General features: G+C 34.5%; 2 protein-coding genes across 2 annotated transcripts; one reads left to right on the top strand and one right to left on the bottom strand.

The window, feature by feature from the left end:
- Positions 1–1,859: 1,859 nt before the first annotated feature.
- LOC109158387 (protein DETOXIFICATION 16-like) lies at positions 1,860–14,393 on the bottom strand. The gene is made up of 8 exons (XM_019306298.1): positions 14,127–14,393; positions 13,073–13,617; positions 12,144–12,230; positions 10,678–10,734; positions 6,871–7,109; positions 5,973–6,091; positions 2,080–2,166; positions 1,860–1,950 (listed from the first exon to the last, which is right to left on the bottom strand). Exons 1-8 carry the CDS (start codon positions 14,382–14,384, stop codon positions 1,894–1,896), a joined length of 1,449 nt encoding a protein of 482 aa, XP_019161843.1. The 5' UTR covers positions 14,385–14,393; the 3' UTR covers positions 1,860–1,893.
- Positions 14,394–22,692: 8,299 nt separating this feature from the next.
- Positions 22,693–24,693, top strand: LOC109158404. Its single transcript, XM_019306314.1, has one exon. The coding sequence runs from the start codon at positions 22,693–22,695 to the stop codon at positions 24,691–24,693; it is 2,001 nt and encodes a 666-aa protein (XP_019161859.1).
- The last annotated feature ends 215 nt before the right edge of the window (positions 24,694–24,908 follow it).

Genomic DNA, 24,908 nt, shown 5'->3' with positions numbered 1-24,908 from the left:
AATACACCAACAGTGTTGACAACATACACCAATAGTGTAATAAAATACACCACAGTGAAACACACCAATGGTGTATTCCCGTGTTATGGTAATTACAGTGACCATTTATAGCGGCCGGGTTCCAGAATACACCAACAGTGTTGACAACATGCACCAATAGTGTAATAAAACACACAACAATGTTATTTTCCGTATTCCGGTGTTTTATGACGAGTTTACCCTTGCAGTTCGCTGGGTAGGAGAATGTGCGCGAAAATACTGGAAAAATCTTGATTAATATGATTCATTGGATATCTAATCTAATGGCCTATAATTGACCAATGACCACACCTAACAACATGGCCACATGTGATCACCCATATATATATATATATATATATATATATATATATATATATATATATATATATATATATATATATATATATAGAGAGAGAGAGAGAGAGAGAGAGAGAGAGAGTAAGGTTCAAGTGCGGCGATGTCCTTAGGTGCAGCGGTGTGGCGTCACCAATAATTCAACAAATATACAACATCAACGTTTGAAAAATGCACCACAAAAACACACACAAATTAGGTACGCATCACCAAAAACACATGATTAGGTGTGAGTAAAAACACCATACAGTGTTCGGAAATACACCATTGGAGTGTGGTGAGTTATATGGTGTATTTTTTTTGGGTCTGTTGTGTATTTTTTGGTGTTTTTTTTTTTTTTTTTTTTTTTTTTTTTTTTTTTTTTTTTTTGCATTTCATTGTGGTGTGTTTCCCTTACAGTGTTGGTGCATGTTGTTAACACTGTTGGTGTATTCTAAAATTTCGCCGCACCTAAGGACATCGCCGCCTTTGAACTTTTTCCTATATATATATGTATGTATATATGTATATATGTATGTATGTATATATGTATATATGTATGTATACACACACACTAAAATTGAAATTTAATTTTTAGAAAATTAATTCCAACCAACATTTGGTATGGAACCAAAAAGTATTTATATAAAATGTATAAATAACAAGAAGAGGGTTTTCAAACCTAAGGTTTAAACCCAACGAGAAGAAAGAGAAATTCGAGTTGTGTGTACTCACATTTTTCTTAAAACCTATTCGCTATCTCCCGACGGTGCTAGGAGCATTGTATCGTCAGTCTCTCATAATAAAACGAATCACGATTTGACGTTTGAGAACTCAAACGAAAAACCCAGCAAACTAGTTGAACACAAAGTGAGCACTTCGTATTTTTACGGAAGTGTTTTGTAGAAATTTGAGAAGGAAACGGTTTGGAGAGAGGAAGAGAGAAAACAAAGAAAAACCCAGCAAACTAGTTGAACACAAGGTGAGCACTTCGTATTTTTAAGGAAGTGTTTTGTAGAAATTTGAGAAGAAAACGGTTTTGAGTGAGGAAGAGAGAAAACAAAGATAATCTGCCCAACACCTTGTTTTATGATTTGCATCTTATACACACGACAAAAAACCTCTATGCCATACAATTCAATATGAATCTAAAAAAGGCTTTTGTATATATAGTGTTTACCAATGTGGGACAAGTGCTTGTATAATGTCTTTCCACGTTCATTTCCAATTCAAATAGGTCTACTTTAAGAATCAATTTTTCATTCACCCATAATCTATTTTGAGTGTACAATATATCAATTTCTTTATCTTACTACCAAGAACTCAAATTCACTTTGACCCGATTCAAATTGAAAGTGGATCCACATATATTCGTAACACAAAATAACTACTTTCTATACCAGTTTATGCTAAAAATTCCAAGCGAAACTCATAGGTTATTTTAGGGAGGCCGTTAATCACATCTATGTAATCAGTGCATGATCTGTAATTTATTTGTTCCAACAACACAATATTTGTCTACAAAATATTCCTCAATCCTCATGCAACTGCAAGGTCATGCATGGTGTTGTGTACTCTATCAAAAGCCTTCTTTGCCTGCAATATATTAACATTCAGAACCAACTTTTATCCATCAGACGATCAATATATATAGAAAATTATTGGTTACCACTTACCAAAGTGAAAATGGAAAGGGATATATAGAAAAGTGGTTTGATATTTTACCTCATTTTCCCAGTTTGTTCGCAAAGTAATTATAAAGAACAGTACTGCTTGTACGAAGAGGGCTATTGTGATCCCCAACCAAAGTCCCTAAACCAAATTGATGAAAAGAGTAAGTAGCTTAGCTTTTTTTTTTTTTTTTTTTTTCTATCAAAACACGCAAATTATGCCGTGGAATCGTGTTCACCGAGAATGGTGAACACAAGTCAAAACGACGTCGTTTTTAGGCAAAAAAAAAAAAAATCGCGGATGTGGAGTTAACGGCGCGTTACTGATCAAATTATGAATTTTCTGTTATGAGATTATGAATTTTATGAAAATTCATAATCTCATAACAGAAAATTCATAATCGCATAACAGAAAATTCATAATCTCACAACTGAAAATTCATAATCTCATAACAGAAAATTCATAATCTTATAACAGAAAATTCATAATCTCATGGTTCCAAAGTGAATGTGTAGGCATGGTTCCAAAGTGAATGTGCAGGCATGGATTCATAATTTATGAATGTCCGTGATTTCGGACGGGAATATGTAGGCATGGTTCCAAAGTGAATGTGCATGCATGAATTCATAATTTATGAATGTCCGAAACTCCGAAATTATGAATGTAATGAAAATTCATAATCTCATAACAGAAAATTCATAATCGCATAACAGAAAATTCATAATCTCATAACAGAAAATTCATAATCTCATGGTTCCAAAGTGAATGTGTAGGCATGGTTCCAAAGTGAATATGTAGGCAGTCACGTAATTAATTAAAAAAAAAAAAAAAAAGAAAAAAAAAAGATAACGATGCACTATCACCGTTGGAACCGTGTTCACCATGAATGGTGAACACGGTTCCATGGCATAACGTCTGATCAAAACAAAAATGGGCCAATCTAAATTTATCAGAAGATTATATATTAGTCCATGGTAATGGATTTTACATTAGATTCAATTAAGTCTCATTTGAAGTTGGGGTATTTTTTTATGTGCATTTTAAACTATGATATGTTAACATTTCAGCATAACTTTAAAGGGGTGTATTCAATCATAACTTTTGTAGAGTTTTAAAGACTTTTAAAATTATAGATTTTAATAAACTTTGATTGACTTTCATAGAGTCGTTCAAAACTTTTTAAAACTTTATAAGACTCTCTAAAAGTCTATACAAAAAACATTCATAGACTTTTATCAACTTTTTATTTTAAAAAGTCTACAAAAGTCATTGAAATTCTAAATTGAATACATCCTTACAAACTTTCAATGATTTTTATTCTTATCATTTACAATTTTCTTACAAAACATTAATTCGCTATACGTAGCCTGTTGTTAAAAAGAAAAATATATATTACGAATATAAACATAAAAATAATAAAAATCAAAAAATATATAAGTATTTATATGAATATTATGAAACATATATTAAAATTTGACGATGAAAAATTTGCTTTGTTCATGTATTTAGGGAGAATTAGAGATAGTTAGGGATAAAAAAATTCATAGAAAAAAATAAAAACCAATATAAACAAGCAATAATGAAGCAAAAATAATATTATTTCGAATTTTTAGATGAAGATTTTAAAGTTTAGGAGAGAGAAAAAAATAGGTAGAGTTTAGGTATGACGAAAATATAGGATAATGAAGAAAAAATAATTTTATTGAATTTAGATAGGTTTATAGAGTTTAAATAGGGGAAAAAATAGAGTTTAAATAGAGAGAGAACACATTCAAAGTTGTTAGAAAGAAAATTTGAAATCTTGGGGTTGAGGGTTGAATTTCAACTATTTATATTTGAGAAGGAAAAGTCAACAAAAGTCTTAAAATTAAAAAGTCTACAAAAGTTCATAACTTTTTAAATACCACATGACTTTTAAAGACTCTTTAAAAGTCTTAATTGAATACCACACGACTTTTAAAGACTCTTTAAAAATCTTGATCGAATACCGCCTAACTTTTAAAGACTCTCTAAAAGTTTGAATTGAATACCTCCAAACTTTTAAAGTTCATAAAAGTCTTTAAAACTCTATGAAATTCATGATTGAATACACCCCCTAATTTTCTAGGTATCACTTGTTACTTGCTAGTAATGCCTTCTCATAGTACAAGAAAGTGAGTTACTAGTGATGAAGTAATGAAAATAAGGCTGTCCCAACATGGTTGAACCTAAATTAGAAAATAAGAGAAGGCTAAGGAAGAATTCCTAGGCCAGGGAAGAACCAGATACATCGGTCCATACTTAGACAATGGTAACCTGTACAAAAGGGCAACATAAGTGACCACGATGGGCGATAGCTAGGGATAGATAACCCTTAGGAAGATCAATCAACTAGAATTAGGGCATGATTACTTGTAAGTTATGATAATGTATTAGGGTTAATGATGACCCCCAAATTAAAGTCAACTCTTAAAAGAGAGTACAGTAACTACCCTTGTATAAATAGGCCTCATTTAATGAGAAAGGTGTAGAGAATTTGTATTAGTGATAGCTTTTGAGCGACAAATGGTAAATTTGAATTTTAAATTGGCACTGAACCTTCCTTGTCTATAAAAGGAGAACCCCCGTTTAGAAGAAGTTATTGAAAAAGAGAGAGTTACTAGCTGATTGATCATTCAAAGCTTTATCAAGTATTCTAATAAGCTAAAAGAATCATCCTGATTCTAAAAGTCCAACCTTAAACTCAACCATATTTCTTTGCTGAAAGCTAAGGAGTTGGAAAATTATCTTAGCAAGGCGACTTTGTGGCTGATCCTTAGCTAGAGATTGATCGAATAGTAATCTAAGGATTGTCATATGTAGAAGCAAATATCAGTGCATGCGAAATCTTCCTTGTAGTTATAAGTAGAAGTGTGGAGTAGAAAAGTTTTTGAAACCATCATAAATATTTCTCTCCCTCTTTAATACTTTACTTTACTCTGATCTTTGTTTTATCCTATGACTAACCCTTCATACTCGAGTTCACACTTAAAGTCACAAACCCTAAATCTTTTTTTTTTTTTTTAAACATATAAAAGTCTAGTCAACTAGCACCCAGTGCTAACCTAAACTCATCATCATTTCCAATTTTAGATTTTCTTATTTGTACAGTTCATAATGTTTGATTATTTCTATTATCATTTTCTCTTTATAATTTAATCACTTTTTTCTTATTGAACGTTTATTATATTACTAGTTAGCTATATAAGGATCAAATTTAAAAGATAATGGAGGAAGGACTTCTCTCTGTAAGTCACTCTAACAACCTACATGTACCCAAAATGATCTCTAACTCTCTCTGTAACTAACTCATGGCCCTCTTTTTTCTTTCTTTCTCTTCATCTTCTACGCAAGTAAATTGACCTCTATTAATGGCTTCCATTGCATGCTAGCTTATCCCAAAAGGTTGAATCCCCAAAGACAAATTATTTCGTGAATTTAGGTCCACCTTGCAAGGTGGACCCAGGTCCAAAAATACACAATTTACATACTGGATGTTCACAATTTACATACTAAATATTCACAGTTCAAATTATGAACATTCATTATGTAAATTGTGAACATTCCGTATGTAAATTTTGTATTTTGGACCTAGGTGCACATTGCAAGGTGGACCCGAGTCCGTAATATAACTGCCGATCCCCAACTTCAAAGGCCCCCTACACCCGATTTGACAGAGCATTTGGGATGATGTAAATCACGATGACTCAATGACTCAGTAGATAGAGTCAAATGTCGGTGCACACAAGGGATCTGCCTACTTTGATCGTAATCCTCACATTGCTGCTGCTGAGGTTTAAACCTTTCTCAAATATTGTCTACTAAATCAATGAGCTAAACCCATGCTAGCTGCATTGCATGCTAGCTAACATAGTAAATGTGTGCAAAGTAAAAATAAAAAATAAAAATTGGGATATATATTTTGATACCATGCCTCCAACATGATAGACAAAAGCTAAGAGTATTCCAGCAGGTATCCCTAGCAAATAATAGGCTCCCAAGTTGACTATTGCCCCAATATTTTGCCACCCACATCCTCTTGCTGTGCCTGAAATTACATTCATATCCACACAAGTTTTATACATATATATTCACTTGCTTGGTTTCATACAAACTGCAATTTAATTTCTTTTTCAATAACTAACTTTTAATATTTGGATCAAAAGCATTTTGGTTCCGTTAGTTTTGGTCACTCACTATCATGCAAATGCACGCAAATATCATTTCAAATTATTCTATATGTAAATTATATCGTCGACCAGGGTCCATCATGCATATTGTGATTTCTAATTCGTATTATATACGAACAGTTAACATATTATGTGCATTTGGTTATAACTAAATGTACATAACTGTTAATTAAATATACATAATAACTAAATGTACATAATCTAGACCATGGTCTATAATGCTTATGATTCATCCCTATCCATAATAATATAATATAACGATTGTTATTCTATAGTAGTTCTGTCATGTTTACAACTAAACTTTCAAATTAACCATTCTTGATCTTTCAACTTTCAAATTTTAACTAACTGAGGCCTTTCAACTCTCAAGTTAACCACCTGTGGTCCTTTAACTTTCATATTTTAACCAACTGTGGTCCTCTCAGAAGGACCATGATTGGTTAAAATTTGAAAGTTAAAAGATCACGATTGGTTAATATTTAAAGGTTGAATAGCCACAGGTGATCATCAACTTAAAAGTTTAAGACTAAACATTGCAAAATCATTATATCCGGAGGATCTCAAATGACATTAGTTCTTAAAAGTGCTATTAAACACGAAAAATCAAATTAAGATGGTGTAATATACATAAACATACCTGAAAGAATACATAGAAGGCCATCAAGGAAGTGAGAGGCAGAGAGCAAGAGTAGCATCTGGCCAGCATAGTTTACAACTTCTTCCTCAGTGGTGTAAACATACCCCCATACTTTGTGCAGTGAAAGCATTGCTATGCCTACTAAAATCCCTTCTGTTGCCGCGCACCCTAACGCAGTACGCACCGCCACCCACGCTGCATTTGGCCTCCCACCACCCACTTCATTTGACACCCGTACACTGTACTAACCAAAATCATATTAAGTAACTATACAAATTTTAATTTGTAAGGGATTGATTGGAGTTAATTTTAGGAAAAGCCAATTGACTATTAATATTATTTATCAATTTTTATCTTTGACTTTCAATCAAAGAATTAATTAAGGTCAAGCGCGAGGCGGCTGAGGGACTGACTAGACTGCCTAGTTGACATATTAACTATTGTTCTCTTTCAATTAAATCATAAATGGTTTATTGTGTATTGACATCTACAAATTTTCATCATCTACTTTCAGTGTGATCATAAATGGTCCATTGATTATTTATTTTGTTTCAGATTTGGTCATTTAGTTAAATATATATCTATTTAGGCTCTGTTTGGCAGAACTTATTTAAGAGCTTATAGCTTATTTTAAGCTACTAATAAGCTATAAGCTCTGTTTGGTAATTTTTCCAAAATAAGCTCCTAGCTTAAAATAAGAGCGTATTTTTGAACGCTACTTTAGGTAGCGTTTCAAAATAAGCTCCTAGCTTCCTAACTTTTTTTCCATCTGTATCCTTATTATTTTAAAGAAATGACATAATTTACCCTTTCTAATTAAAACCCTTTTCTCTTCTCCTTTATCCGCAACTTTCACCGCAGTTATTATTATTATTATTATTATTATTATTATTTTTATTATTATTATTATTATTATTATTATTATTATTATTATTACTAGTATTTGTCCCGTGCGATGCACGGAAAATATATTATAAAAATATACACTATATGAGGTTTATTCATATATAAAATTTTTGTTATTTAATAATTATTATGTGTGAATTCCTATGATAACATTATGAACATAAATATATTTACAATTAAAATAATATTTAAGGTGGGTGATTACTACAAATCTTAAGCTATATTAAAAATTTAGTACATAGTATTTAATATTATAAAATTTTAAAAACTTAGTAAACTACAATAGTAATTGAATTACAATTTTAGAGTCACCACGGATCAAAATTTTTAGACCTTTGAGATTTCTAATTCTAGATGTAGCAACATACAATTGACCTTTAAAGACCAAAATCACAATCTTAGTTAGAACATTGATTTTTTTCTTCCGAATACTATCGAATTAAGTGTGTAATCAATAAAAGATGAGAACTAATAATTCGAGAATGTAATCCTAATGTTACTAAGCCTACTTCACGTCAATTAAGTTGGAGAGTGTTGTTGGATAGTATCCGATGAATCCACAAATAACGCATCTTTGTCTTCGTAGTCCTCAATATGCACATCAACAATCTTAAATATTAAGCCACATAGCTATGTTATATATTAATTTCAAAATTATGGACTTTGGGGTTGCATGCATGCTTCTTAAAGCCATATGGCTTTAAGATGTGAAAATTAAATGGTGCATTTAATTTTCACATTTTAAAGTAATTTTCACATCTTAAAGCCCATTTAATTTTCACAAGACTTTCACATCTTAAAATCATATGGTCTTGTGAAAATTAAATGCAACATTCAATTTTCACAAGACCATATAGCTTTATTATATATAGGATAGGATATGATTATGATTATTATTATTATTATTATTATTATTATTATTATTATTATTATTATTATTGTTATTGTTATTGTTATTGTTATTGTTATTGTTATTGTTATTGTTATTGTTATTGTTATTGTTATTGTTATTGTTATTGTTATTATTATTATTATTATTATTATTATTATGAGATTTGCAACAATATTGCTACTTTATTATGAGATGCTAGATCATGATTATGCTAATAGTTTTATTTCAAAATGTTAATTTTTTTTAAAGACAAAATGTTAAATTTTAATATGTAAACAAACTAATATAAATTTTATGAAGATTACCTTTTTAGTCTTTTTACATTTATTAGCTTATCAAAAAGCTAATTTTATCAAACACTTTCAATCATAACAGCTAGCTTAACAGCTCTTCAGTTTTCAGCTCCGAGCTTATAGCTTTTCAGCTTTCAGCTCCTTTTAAGCTTTCAGCTCCTAGCTTATAGCTTTTCTGCTAGGTTTGCCAAACAGAGCCTTAGTAAACATTAAGCTTAAGGGTAATAATGTAAAAATTAACTTATTGTTGAGTTGGGCAAAGTTCATCATTAGTGGGTGCAAAGACCCAAATTTTTTTGTTCTTACCATTAAATTTAATGTTTATTAAATTAATATTTAACTGAAGGACCAAATTTGTAATATAATCAATAGTTAAGAGATCATTTCTGGTCTAATTGAAAGTCGAAGATAAAAATTGATAAATGTCAATAGATAAGAGATCATTTGTAATTAAAAGTCGAATATAAAAATTGATAAAGAGTTAATACCCAATTTGGTCCATCGACTATTCAAATTTTATCACTTTGGTCCTCGACTACCAAATTAAAGTTGCTCAATTTAGTCCATAACTATGCAATTTTTACCCAAAATGATCTCTCGACTATTAGGATTTCACCACTTTAATTCGGTCATCGACTCTCCAAAAAAGATCCTCAAATCCACACTAATCTTACATTTTAGGTTAACATTTTCATAGTTGGGAACTAAATTGAACAACTTTGGTAGTCGAGGACCAAAGTGGTAAAATCTTAATAGTCGAGGGACCATTATTTTAGGTAAAAATTATATAGTTAAGGACTATCATAATAGTCGAGGGACCAAATTGGGTATTAACTCAATTGATAAATGATGAATTGATAGTCAATAGACATTTTAGGAATTAACTCTTTTAAGGTGTTAATCAAGTATTGGGTATAACCATCATCAAGTGTTGATTGATTATCAGATATAACCACCTATAGTATATAGTGGCGGAGCCACAATGGGTGCAGTTGCCCCCACTCTCCACCCACATCCCATTTTTATATATTGTATGTATATGCCCCTTGTATATATATAGTTAATTTATAAAATATTAAATTTACATAAATTTAATAAAAGAATGAGTAGTTACCTTAGATGGTAAGATATTTGATTTTTTTTCTTAAATGTTAGGGGTTCAAATCTTACTGCATGAATTTATATTCAGATTAATTCTAATTGAATTTTTTATTTGTAACATTGTGTTTTTAATATAAATAGTGATATTAGTGATTTATAATATGTTTTCTATTCAAACTATTTTATCTAATTAATTATATTTCATATTTTGTGGAATTTTTATTTGTAACATTGTGTTTTTTTTTTCTATTTTTTAATATTAATGCTATGAATGTTTTATAATATAGTTTCTATTCAAATTATTTTATCTAATTAATTATATTTCATATCTTTATTTCAAAAAATTATATTTCATATCATCTTGTTTTGAAAAATTTTTTAATCCCATTTTGATATATTTTAATTTTTATACCTAATTAACAATATTTATGTGATTCAGCCTCTAAGTATTTTTTTTCAAAATATTTCACTTCAAAATATTTCACTTGTTTTTAATCATGGATGAAGATTTCTAGATTCGCTCCTGAATATATATCTTGTAGATGGTTGTACTCAAATGGCAAGATCTAAATCAATATGCTACTTATTAAGTGGCAGGTAAAGACTGAAAGTTACCTTATAGCGCCACCAAGTCCCAGAGGCAGCGTATAAACGATGGCGTATGTATTTAGTCTGACAACAATTAACACCACCAGTTAGCTACTGCAACAAGAGAGCTGGCATATATGGGGGAATAAAATTATATGTGGTTCCAACTTGCATCTATTACATTTACATTTACATATTCACCCGCCCCGACTCGATTCGTCTCACGAATAGACGGTTCGACACAAATGTAACTCTAAATGTATTAATTATTTTAAAATTTCAAAATTTTCATTATAAAAGTAATCTGAATTAGTTCGTCCAAACAACTTTGGTTGAACATTCGTTATAATCTCTACTAGAGATAGAAAGGGGAGGGGTAACAGACTCGGTGAAAAGCTCAACAAATTTGTAACACGCTTGTGAACAAAGCACAAATTTGGTAAAGACAAACCACTATAAAAATTCGTGGTTCAATCTATTTCTCTAACCCTTATTTTTACTTTAAAAGCATTATATTATCTTTTAAAGCTTAACTCACACACACTCACGATTGTTATTGATAAAACGCTACAAACTTTAAAGGCAATCTTCATGTCTTCCGCATCACACTTTGAATCAAAACCTTTTTTTTTTTTTAATAAAATTGTTCAATCATATGTTTCAAAATTTAAGCTTACTTTCACGCTATTTTTCAAAACTAAAGAAAGTCTATTCAACCCTCCATATATCCTTCCCTCCCCCTCCCCTCTAGAATTATATCCCAACCATACATGACCTTAAAAAAAAAAAAAAAATACAAAAAAAAAAAAAAAAATATATATATATATATATATATATATATATATATATATATATATATATATATATATATATATATATACTTAATTGTGTTTTTAATAGCTAACTCGAAGAGAAGGGCTTTCCCTATTAGTGTCCTTTGTTGGGATGATTCAAAGGATAATGATGGAAAAAATAGTCAGTAGAATTTTGAGCAAGGAAAAATTTGAAAAGTTTAATAGAAAAGTTTAGAAGTTTGATGTTTTAAAGATGGATTTTAACCATTTATATTTAAAAGAAAAAGTCTATTAATGCTCGGTTCATAAAAGTCCATATCTTATTGAATACTAATAAGCTTTTAAGGACTTTTAAAAATCTGAATAAAATACTACAGATTTTTAAACACTATTAAACTGTTTGAATTGATTATCACCTTAACTTAAAAGACAAAACTCACTAAAAATTGAAGCAAATACTATCAACTTCTAAAGCCTCCCTACATGTTTGAATATCTTTAAAAATTTAAAATTTATAGAAGGCATCAAATACACCCCATATAATCAAGTTGGACAAATTATTACATAGACACGAATCCACCTTGTAAGATGGATCCTGACCTATGGTATAATAACTCATCAATTAAGTTGTGCTCGTATTCGGGAAAGAGAGTATTAAAAAAAAAAAATTGAAATTGTATATGAAAGTAATTGACTTACGTTATAGAAAGAACTGAAGTTTCCAGCTTGGGATTTGGAAGAAACCCACATAACAAAACCATCAGCTGGAATGACCAATTCTCTAAGCTACACTTACCACATACACACAAACATCTTTAGAAAAATTGGCCGGTTAGGTCATGGGACAATTATTATATCATGGATTAAAATTCATCTTGTATTGCAGATTCTTATCTAAAATTGATGTGTCTACCGTTAACATATTCAATACATGCAATTAATAATTTATGTGTTGGTGAATAAATTGAAGACATATAACATTTAACTATAGACATATAATATATGCATGTTAATTGCAAGATACATAATATGTTGTTAAAATATTATGCATGTGTCTGTAGTTACTAGGGATGGAAAAAATTTTCGAGGGACGAAAATGAAAACAGGAAATGCATGTAATTCCCTGTCCAGGACGGGAATACCCCTTCTGCCCCACCCCGTCCTCGAATAATATATATATATATATATATATATATATATATATATATATATATATATATATATATATTATTGCCACGACAGTACCATATAGTGGCATTAAACACACGCACACACACATACATACATACACAGATATATATATATGGAGACGGGGACAGGGTTGGGGTTGGGGTTGGGGTTTAGGAAACGGGGACGGGGTCGGATCGGGGTGGGGGTTTAAGAAACAGGAACGCGAACGCGGAGTATACTCCCCACCTCGCCCTCTCCGTTGTCATCCATAGTAGTTAACATGCTATGTGTTTGTAATATGTTATGTATTTTAAATTTATTTACAGACACATAAACTATATAGAATATGTTAATTGCAGTTATTTAGGATGAAGATCCAATGTAAGGTAAGTCCTAGTGCATGGTATAATTTGTCGGTATAAAATATTGATAAAGTTGGAGCGGAGAGAAGTACGTACCAGAGCATGGCAGTGGAAGGAATCCCTAATCTAAGAAACTTGATGATATCATGAAACATATCCTTGGAAAACCCTGTCCATGTTTCTTTACAAGAAGGAGAAACCCTCACATAAACACCCAACAACACTACATTAACCCAGGAAGATATGGCATTAGCCATTGCAGCACCGGTGAAGCCCATCCCAGATTTGAACACCAAAACCCAACAGCTGAGTACATGAACCAGAGCGGCGATTCCGACCGTGAACATCATGGGGACAACGTTGTTTTGGGCCTGTAGAAATGAGACGAGACACCGCTGGATTGCGTACGGGAAAATGCAGGGTATCAGAAACCGAGCGTACTCGCCGGCGGCGTCAGATATCTCCGGATCTTGGCCGCACAAACTGAGGATCCGGTCGGTGTAGGCCCAAACGCCGGCCACCGGAATGCAGACTAGAAGCATCACTAGCATTCCTCTCTGCATAAAGATTCCCAGCATTTGGTACTGTTTGGCGCCGTATGATTGACCGCATAATGTATCCAAAGCGCCTGAGAATCCTCTCTGGTTTTGGTTAACAAACACGAGATCCATAGTTAATTCATTATTAATTTATTATTGCAGTTGAAAACAAGTACAAATCAATGTCCTTTCAAAAAAAAAAGTACGAATCCATGTTGCATAAGTTACTAGGCTTAAGATGTCTAGCCGGCCGACTAGTAATTTAAGTATATAGTCTCTATTTTTTTTACAGGGCTGTAAGTTATTAGACTGCTATAATCTCAAATTAGTCAACGATTAGTTGTGTACATGGTTGAAGGAATATAGAAGAGGAGCAACCGCTGAGCAAGCAAAAATAACTTCTCAGCGCAATTGAGTACCTAGATTTAGGTGCCAAAGGCACTTAAGGCGCATAGTCGACTAGGACTGAAATCATTAGCCAACTGAAAACAGTCTAGGGCTGAAATTTTTATGACCTAGTGGTGCCTAGGAGGCCCGTCTAAGTTGATTTTTACAATATTGTTACAAATTAAATATTTTGCAGTTGAAGTTTTCGATACGGTGAGACTGACCATAAGACTAAAACCCGTTACTGAAGCGAAGGCTCCGGCCATGGAAGCACCGGAGAGAGACAGCTCGCCGCCGCGATTGCCAACGAACATGAGTGAGATGAACTGCAGGGAAGTTAACAGAAGATTTACAGAAATCAAAGGGCCAGCTAAAACCATCAGCTTCTTCACTTCGCCGGAAACCTCATCCCAACATTTTCTTCTCTCATCATTTTCAGATTCATGAATCAATGGGATCTCCATCTCTGCTTTTCTTTCCATCCTCTTCTGCGCCTGCCAAATTTGAACGTAGTGACAATAATGCAGATATAACTAGCTACTTAAAGACTAGAAAGAGAAATGTAGAAATAAAACACCAAATATTGCTAAATTTAAATTAAAGTATGGAGTTAATTCCACTAGAGGTCCCTTGTCTTTGGTGTCAATTTTAAATTTAGTCCCAAATTATCGTTTTTGCCATTTAACATTCCAGACTATTGTTTTTTGGACACTTTTAGTCCTTTTCATAACTTTTTCTATTTTTAGTAAGGACATTTTTGTCTATTCATATTTTTCTTTTATTATTTTCTGATTTCAACCGGTTTAATTGGTTTAGAACTTTAGGTAACTTCTGATTTTTAGTAACCATATTTTTCAACCGATTTTTAGTAAAGTCTTAAACCAATTAAACCGGTTGAAATAAAAAAAAAATAACAAAAGAAAAATATGAAGAGATAAAAATGCCTTACTAAAAATATAAAAAATCATGAAAATGACTAAAAGTGTCCAAAAAAAACAATAGTCTGGGATGTTAAATGACAAAAATGATAGTCTGGGACTAAATTTGGAATTGCCACCAAAGACAAGGGACCTCTGATGGAATTAACCCTTAAAGTATGTACCTAACTGATACGTACGATGGGCTCCCTCATGTGTGGGAGCAATTTTTTTGTGCACAATAAGTGTAAGCTGATAGTTGAAATGCACATTTATGAATATACTAGTTTTTTACGCGCATTGCGCGATTGGGATAATGTCCAATGCTTTTTTTAAAATAAGTACTTTAAAGTATATTAAGGCAAGATTATATTGAAATTGTTCATGCATAGATAATTGAAGGTTGAATTTGCGTATTTAAATAGGCAATTCTTCTCCCAAAGGTTGAGTCCCCAACCCCAAGGGCCCCCCCACACTCCGACCCGACAGAGCATTGTGGGAAGTTGTAAATCACGGTAACTCAATGGTTCAGTAGACAGGGCCAAATGCTGGTACGCACAAGGAATCTGCCCACTTTGGACATAATTCACGCATTGCCGCCGCCGAGGTTCAAACCTTGGTCTCTTCTTCCAAATACTACCCACTAAACCATTGAGCTAAGCTCGTGCAGGTTAAATAGGTAATTCTAAGTTTACAAATTCAAGATAATATAGTCAATATTGATTATAATTGTCAATAAAATAATTGTATAAGTATGGTTGAAACCAAATACGGGACATAAGGGAGAACAAATAAAAATTAGGGCATAAAATATGAAATATATACTAATATTGTTTGAGGAGATTCCGACACTAGGATTTGTGGTTAAGTTCTATTAAGATTTTAATATTAGAATTAGATTAATGGTGTAGTTATAATTCTATATTAGACTTTAATATTAGAATTAGACTAACGGTGAATTAACGGAAAAGTTAAATGGATAATCATATAATTAAGGATAAATTAGAAAATCTTAAAAGAAAAAAAAATTAAAACCTGAACAATATGAACCATTCATTTGATTTAATAATTTGACGGTCATTTTTTCTACCCAATGTTAATAATTAAATAAATTCCCTGGTCAAATCCGCTTGTATAATCCGCTAACGTTAACCGCTAACTGCTGATTGTCAAACAAGGACATTGCGAGGTAGTTCTCACTTCAATTTGTTGTGTGATTTGAATACTCTCTTTGTCACAAAATCTCTCAAGTAGTTAATATGGTTGGCTTTATTAATTATATTTTTTTTATTGTTTTCATGGTATTAATAAAATACTTGGTAAATAAATATATAGCATTATTTTATGTTATAACTTTGATATTTAATTAGAAAAATAGTGCACAAAAAAGATAATAGATAATGTAGTGAATATAATCAATTGATGAATTTGAATTTAAAACTTTTAACATTTGAGAAAAATAAAGACAATATAACTAATTTCTTTTAATTAATTTATTGATAATTAATAATTTGTTTTTCAATGAATAAAGACATTGTAAGGACAATGTAGCGAATATAATCAATTAATAAATTTGAATATAAAGAATTTTTATATTGAAGAAAAATAAAGACAATATAACTAATAAAATTATTTATCTTATTTAATTTATTGATAATGAATAATTTTTTTTTTTTGAATAAAGACATTGTGAACACATAATTCTAAATTAAAGAAATGCATATGTGTAAGTGTACAAAATAGTACACATTAGATTGGCTAATTTATTAGTTTATTTTATTAATATGGAATGTTAATTAAAATTGATGTGTAATTAGTATTATTGGACCAAGCTAAAATGTGTGGTGGAGATTTATCGTTAATGAATTGGACAAAGAAGCAAGTCTGAAGATCTCATTTCATGAATGAGTGGTTGAGAAGAATTCAAGCCACATATGAAGCTACAATCAAGGCTTGGTGAAATGGGAGTTGCGTACAGTATATAAGGAAGGGAAAACGAAAGAGGAAGTTGCCAATTCTGAAATTCTGATATCATATGCAAGCTTCCTATATTATTGCTTTAATATTGATTATATTATTTGTGATTTAAATCTGTACTTCAAGTCAGTACCTGTGACAGCTGAAGCAATACACCAAAGATGGTTATGGCATGCACGGTTCAGTCCTGAATAGGTGTTTTAGAAGAGTTGTAGTGGTAAAGGCTGAGAGCCGCTTGTAGTTACCTCTTGTAATACTCTGTGGTGAACATCTAGTGGATTGGGCAGACGTGGGTTGCCCCGTAGACGTAGGAGAAGGAGCTCCGAACTGCGTAACAATTCTACTGTGTCTTTACTTTCTTTACGCTTTCAATTTCGTTATTTATACGTTGATCAAATTGATTTAATTAAACAGCGAAATTGTCTCGTAATATAAAATCAAGTAGAATCCTTAGTGTTAAATTGATTTCAAGATACATGGGCTTTTTCAATTGGTATCAGAGCGTCCAGACTTAAGTTATTAGTCTGACGATCTGGCTACTCCGTGCCCCTTGATCTCAATTCTTCAGCGGTTAGTATTATTATTTCTGATTTTGTTAAATTGTTCAATCTCACGGGTTATTGAGTGTTACAGAATGGAGCATACTAACGCTCTTCCCCAGCTAGTCGGTGACAACTATGCATATTGGAAGGTGCGCACGCGTACTCATCTCAAAGCACAAGGTGAAGCAGTATGGTGTATCATTGTAACAGGCTGGGAACATCCAACCAAAGCCAGTAGCAGTGAGGATGAAACTCGAGTGACGAAACCTGAAAATGAATGGACCCAAGCTGAGAAATCGAGTGCTGGACACAATGATAAGGCACTAGATATTATTTATGGGCTAATTCATGAAAGTCAGTTTCCTATTGTTGCAGGCCATGATTCAGCTAAAGGTGCATGGGAAGCACTAGAGGCTACCTATGAAGGCACATCGTCGGTAAAACAATCGAAACTGAAACTGGTACAGTCAGACTTCGAGGAGCTCCGGATGAATGAAGATGAAAACATCGTGACCTTCCACACTCGTGTGCAAGAGCTAGCGAATCGAGCTATGGTCCTCGGAGAACCGTTCACTCAAGAAAAGTTGGTGAAAAAAATTCTACGATCTCTGCCACCTCGGTTCCGGATGAAAGTTACAGCAATCCAGGAACATGACAACTGGGAGAAAAAGACTGTAACTCAACTAATGGGGAATCTAAGAACTTATGAGATGGAAATCTTAACAGATCACACAAAAAAACAAAAAATAGTAACATTTACCGCTGAAGAAAATAATTGTGCACCTGACTTAGATGAAATAGGTGATGATCCAGTTGTATTTCTAACTAAATAATTTTCTAAACTTTTGAAACAGGTGTCAAAAGGTTCACGAAACAAGAATATGCAAAAGGGGGCGTCATCATCTAAAGCGAGTTCTAAATCCGGTTCATCAACCTTCAAGTCTTCTGGTTCACGTCCAGGACAGTCCAAAGAGAAATCCACCAGTAAAGGGATCAGATGCTATGAATGTGAGGGCTTCGGACATGTACAAGCAGAGTGCCCCACCTACCTTCGACGCAAGAAATCCATGTCAGCAGTTACTTGGAGTGATAATGACTCGGACGGTGAAACAGGAGGATCTGACTCAGACGAAATTTCTGGGAATTTTGTTGCCTTTACTGCACACATGGCTGCTAAACCGTGTCATGAAGATGTTGCTGACTCAGAAGGAGGCGAGTATAATTCTGCAGAAGATTTAGAGTCAAGTGAATCATCTTTTGAAATTGAGTTTAATAAATTGTATCCCAAATGGGCAGCACTAAGAAAAGAAAATCGTAGATTAACTAGTGAAATAGGGATTGTAACAAACGCAAAGAAAGTGTATCAAACTCAAATAGCTGACAGGGATCTACTTCTCAAAGAGGCATTGGCCCGAGAAGAAAGACTGAAACAAGAGGTACAGACTCTGAAGCAGGAGCTGAACACCTACAAACGCCAAATCCAAATGATGGATACCACGTCTACTCTTGATGAGATCCTTGAGTCTGGAAGAAAGACATCTACAAAATTTGGTCTAGGATTCACAGGAAACAGCTCAAAGGATAAAACAGTGTTTGTCAAAGAGTCAGGTCCTGGTCGAGGAGATATTCCAGAATCTAGCACAACGACACATCGCGTTGGTACAGTAAGATCACTCAAGCCGTACTATAAATCCTATAACCCAGTATGTCATTATTGCAGGTTACGGGGTCACACCAAACCGGAATGCTACTACTTCTACAAAGATCAAAGAATCGAGAAATTCAAACACAAGAACATTCAACCCTTTACAAGACAAATCTGGGTGAAAAAGACAGATTATATCTCATTCGTATCTTTCCACTCTAAGAGTACATGCCAAGAAGAAAAATGGTACTTCGATAGTGGGTGTTCACGTCACATGACGAGAAATGCAAAATTTCTGAGTAACGTAAACACAAGCAAAGGTGAAGTTACCTTTGGCGACGGTATAAAAGGACAAGTCACTGGTATAGGCACGCTAAACGTAGTTGGTCTGCCAAAACTGGAGAAAGTTCTACTAGTCAAAGGACTTCATGCAAATCTTATAAGTATAAGTCAACTATGTGACCAGAACTGGAACGTGAGCTTCAACAAAAATAGTTGCAGTGTCCTAGACAAAGCAAATCAATGTGTTATGGAAGGTACAAGGTCAACTGATAATTGCTATATTCTTACTAACAATGTTTTGTGTTGCAGGATCAATGTAGATGAAACTGAGCTTTGGCACCAAAAGCTAGGACATCTAAGTTACAGACTTCTTGACAAACTTGTGAAAATCGAAGGTATTCGTGGATTACCCAAGCTGAAAGTCAAACCAACCATATGTGTTGCATGTCAAGCAGGAAAGCAAACCAAATCCTCTCATCCAGCGCAGCACACTATAAACACAAGTCACTGCTTGGAACTGATCCACATGGATCTCATTGGTCCAACTCAAACAGAAAGTGATGGAGGTAAGAAATACATACTCGTTTGTGTAGATGATTATTCTCGTTTTTCTTGGGTTACCTTTCTCAGGGACACTGAGACCCTTGAAGCTTTCAAAACTTTGGCATTAAAACTCCAAAAAGAAAGAAATGAGCCCATCATTCGAATCCGAAGTGATCACGGACGAGAATTCGACAACAATCTGTTCGATACCTTCTGCAACCAAACAGGAATCACACATGAATACTCAGCTCCGAAAACACCTCAACAAAACGGAGTTGTTGAACGGAAGAACCGCACAATTCAAGAAATGGGACGAGTTCTGCTCAATGCCAAAGGACTACCTCAAAAATTTTGGGCAGAAGCTGTGAACACTGCATGTCACATCATCAATCGGGTCTATTTACGTCCAGGCACGAATCAGACTCCGTATACATTATGGAAAGGTAAGAAACCAAACATTAAATATTTTCACGTTTTCGAATCACGCTGTTTTATCTTGAAGGATCGAAACCCTGTCGCAAAGTTTGAAACAAAAAGCGATGAAGGCATCTTCCTCGGCTACTCAACGAACAACAGGGCATATCGTGTATACAACAAAGTTACCAAAACCATTATGGAGTCCACAAATGTTGTAATCGATGATCAACCAAGTGATATTATCACAACGTCTCAGTCTGGACCAATGATAGAACCTGACACAAGTTGTCCAGAACCTAATCCAGAGTCTCCTATGCCATCTCCCATGTCAACTCAACCAGAGCAAGAAACTGAGTCTGAGTCTGAATCTGACACTGATCATGGTAACATTGATATCCCTACTCGCATCCAGAAAGCTCATCCAATACAAAACGTAATTGGAGATCCTAGTTCCGGCGTAAAAACCAGAGGTAAACCGAAACGTGATTACCTTCAATTAGCGGGATATTCTTGTTATACTTCACAGATTGAACCGAAGAATGTCAAAGAAGCTCTAACAGACGAACACTGGATCAAGGCCATGCAAGAAGAACTGGGGCAGTTCGAACGAAATAAGATATGGTCTCTAATTCCCAAACTTGACAATGTCAATGTTGTAGGTACCAAATGGATCTTTCGCAACAAAACCGATGCAGCTGGCAACATTGCTAGAAATAAAGCACGACTTGTAGCCCAAGGCTACTCCCAAATTGAAGGAATCGACTACGACGAAACTTTTGCCCCAGTTGCACGGCTAGAGTCAATACGACTACTCCTATCGATTGCCTGTGCCCTAAAATTCAAGTTGTTTCAGATGGACGTTAAAACAGCCTTCTTAAATGGCTATCTCTCAGAAGACATATATGTTGCTCAGCCAAAAGGGTTTGAAGATCCTCATCATCTAGAATATGTCTACAAATTACAAAAAGCTCTCTATGGCTTAAAACAGGCCCCAAGAGCCTGGTATGAAAGACTTACTCAATATCTTCTTCAGAACAACTACAAAAGAGGAGGATCAGACAAAACGTTATTTATAAAACGATCAGGTAAACACATAACAATTGCTCAAGTGTATGTAGATGATATCGTTTTTGGATCCACACAACCAGGAGAGACAGACCAGCTAGTCAAGGTAATGCAACAAGAGTTTGAAATGAGCATGATAGGCGAACTAACCTATTTTCTTGGACTACAAGTAAGTCAAACTAAAGAAGGGATTTTTATCTCACAAGAAAAATATGCGAAAAATCTTCTATCCAAATTTGGGCTTGAATCTGCAAAAGATGCCTGTACTCCTATCTCTACGACGTCAAAATTGTTCAAAGATGAAAAAGGCACATCTGTAGACTCCACTATGTACAGAAGTACGATAGGCAGCTTATTGTACTTAACAGCCAGTCGACCAGATATTATGGTAAGTGTTGGTATGTGTGCACGCTATCAAGCCGATCCAAAAGAGTCACACCTAAAGGCGGTAAAGCGTATTATAAAATACGTTAAAGGTACGATAAATTATGGTATTTGGTACTCGAACGATACTAATCTGAATCTTGCAGGATACAGTGATGCTGACTGGGCAGGAAATGCTGACGACAGAAAAAGTACATCAGGCGGATGTTTCTTTATCGGAAAAAATCTAGTCGCCTGGCTAAGTAAAAAGCAGAACTCGATTTCACTCAGCACAGCTGAAGCTGAGTATATAGCGGCGGGTAGTTGTTGTACACAATTACTCTGGATGCGCCAGATGTTAACTGACTATGGTATAGAACAACAAAGTATGACATTGTTCTGTGACAACACCAGCGCAATCAACATCTCAAAAAATCCAGTTCAGCACTCTAGGACGAAACACATAGACATCCGACACCACTTTATTCGTGAGCTAGTCGAAGAGAAAGAAATTATCTTGGAATATACTCCAACAGATAAAAATCTTGCAGATCTATTCACCAAGCCGTTAGACAAATCGAGATTTGAACTGCTCAGAGCTGCCCTTGGTGTTTGCAATCCTACAGCTTAATCATCAACAACGGTATAACAAATAATCTTTAATTATTTTTTTTTAACGTAGTTGTTGTTTTTTTTTTTTTGTTTGCAGGAAAATTCTAAAACTCTCCAACTTAGCTTTAATTCTTCTCGCCCATATACCTACTTTTTCCTTAATCGGCTCGGCTACCTTATTTATCTATATATTAATTCCACCATTACATAATATGTATTGAAATATTAATTTCAAACAACTTCCACCACTCTCTCCTAGTATGACTCTATTACTACCCCTACAAACTAGTCACATCACTCATCCCATCCATCACAACTTTTAAGAAGCTCATTAATTAAAAAGCCTTCTTGTCTTACTTGCTCTTACACGCCAAACCCACACCATTCATCTTCATCTTTACCACTCTCAAACTTTGAACCTTCAACAATGGAAGACGACAATCCTTTCGCCATTTTCACAACCAAATCCGAAAGATTGGAGCTTTTTCGACACATCATCAACGCTGAATCTCCACTTACATCTGATGATACGGATCGAGTTCTCACAACGATCAAGCAACATGTAGGCCTTCTTGAAGGACTTTCGGACAGGGAAATCAAACAGATCCAAGCTCTGGCTAGGTTCATATCTGTGGAGTCGTGGACTTTTTCGGCCGAATCAACCAAACTGCCTCCGCCACAATCTGAGTTGAAGCTCTCATCCCCGGAAACCATGGTAGTCTCTTCACCTTTAGATGAATCAGTTTCCGCTTCTCGAAAGCTAGATTTCAACATCTCTTTGCCAAATCAGTTTGTGTCCACCTCAAGTGAATTGTGTGCCCCTTCCATTCCTTTACAAGGTGATCCGTATGAGTCTTCTTCACATAAATTACCTGAAAATCTTGTGCCTTTATCTGATTTAATGCATGCTGTGTCATCTCCCTTCACCATTCGTAATATTAATCAATATGTGTCTCCCATGGCGTGTGCTGCATTCTCTATTCCCATAACCATTCCAGTCTCGAAATCAGCAGAGGTCCCCATCCCTATGCCCACCTCACATGATTCTGTTCCCATTATCTCTGTACCCGTGGGCAAATCTTCCCGAAAAAGGAAAGAAAAAATTACTGTTTCAGGTACAGCCGAGAAAAGAAAAATTGGAGCATTGGAGGATGTTGTCTACTTGTCTGATTCTAAGCAATCAAAAAGAGGGTCCACATTGCCACCCAGAATGACAAGATCCAGATCAGTTTCAGGCCCAGTACCAAGTCCGGCCCCTGCACCTACGATTGCTACTGCCCGCTCTAGCTCAAAGATGAAACAACCCAAGAAGAAATATCATCCCATTTTACTGTCTCCAGATTTGATGTCTGACTGGAATGTTCATGCTACTAGGGATTTTATTCTGGAAAAATCCATCAATGTGGAGGAATTGACAGAAAAATGCAACATTGTGCCTATTTTGCAAGATCAATACCTTCTTGCATCACTTGTTCATATTGGTCCGTACTCCAGATGGCTCACTGCCGAGTTCTACACAAATTTAACATTGGATACATTTTCGGAGGGGTCACCGCGATTTCAACAAGTCTTTATTCGGGATAAATGGTATCCCTTAAGCCCGGCAGCGATTAATTCCTATTTGGGTACTCCAAATCATCAAGCTGCTCCTGACCCGAGTCCTAATCTCCTAGCCGCTGCTTTAACTCACAACAAGATCGTCACTTGGCCAAACACCGGACTTGAAAGCTTAAAACTCACCACGGTCTACTCTGTTCTGTTACGGCTTGCTTCAACAAATTGGATGTCGGCTGTGCGTCATCATCTTGTGTCTGACCAGCTTGCTGCCCTTCTTTACAAGATCAGGAACCGGCTCCCTCTCAATCTTGGAGAAATCATCTTTGGCCATCTTGCTCAATTTGTGCGACACAGGGAACCTAAGGTACACCTACCATTTCCTAGCCTCATTTTTGGACTTCTACAGGAACACGGGTTCAAGCCCTACACGGATGAGGAGGTGATTACTAATGCCTCAGTCTATAAATATGATGATCGGTTGACAAATAAGGATCACTATGATGATAGAGCTACGCTTTTGATCACTCCCGGCGCACCAACTGCCACGCCCTCTGTGTCTGCCCCTGCATCTTCAGCTGACACTGCCTCTGCACCGAATCCCCGTCCTACGACAGCAATCAAGGAACCTCAGACGCTCATGGATCGCCGTCAAATTGTTCTCACTCTTCAAGCGTCAATTGCACAAGTCCGAACCTCGGTTGCTTCTCAACAAATAACCATTGATGGCTTAGAACAATTGTTGAGTGCTCAGTTGGAAGAAATCGCCAGAATGGAGGCTATCTATGCTCGAATTCGATCTAACCATGGCGCTGGCACTGGTTCTATTTCTGAGAGTGATGAATCTGAGTCGGGCACCCCGTCCGCAAGTTAATCCAATCCACTAAAATGATGTTCACCGGTTTGTTTGTCATTTATTTGGCATAAACAAATGGGGAGTATTGGAGAAAAGGGGAGTATTTTGGAATGTTTGGATATTTGGTAAGTTTTTGGTTTTTGGAATATTTTGGTATGGATGTTAATCCCTGGTTCGGATGGTATATTAATAATTTGGTACTATATAAATTATTTTTGGGATGACTATGAATG

Source organism: Ipomoea nil, unplaced genomic scaffold (genome assembly GCF_001879475.1).
Source record: "Ipomoea nil cultivar Tokyo-kokei standard unplaced genomic scaffold, Asagao_1.1 scaffold2818, whole genome shotgun sequence".
Lineage (NCBI taxonomy): Eukaryota > Viridiplantae > Streptophyta > Magnoliopsida > Solanales > Convolvulaceae > Ipomoea > Ipomoea nil.
The sequence above is the reverse complement of the archived record's forward strand: the minus strand, read 5'-3'. Positions and strand labels throughout refer to the sequence as shown.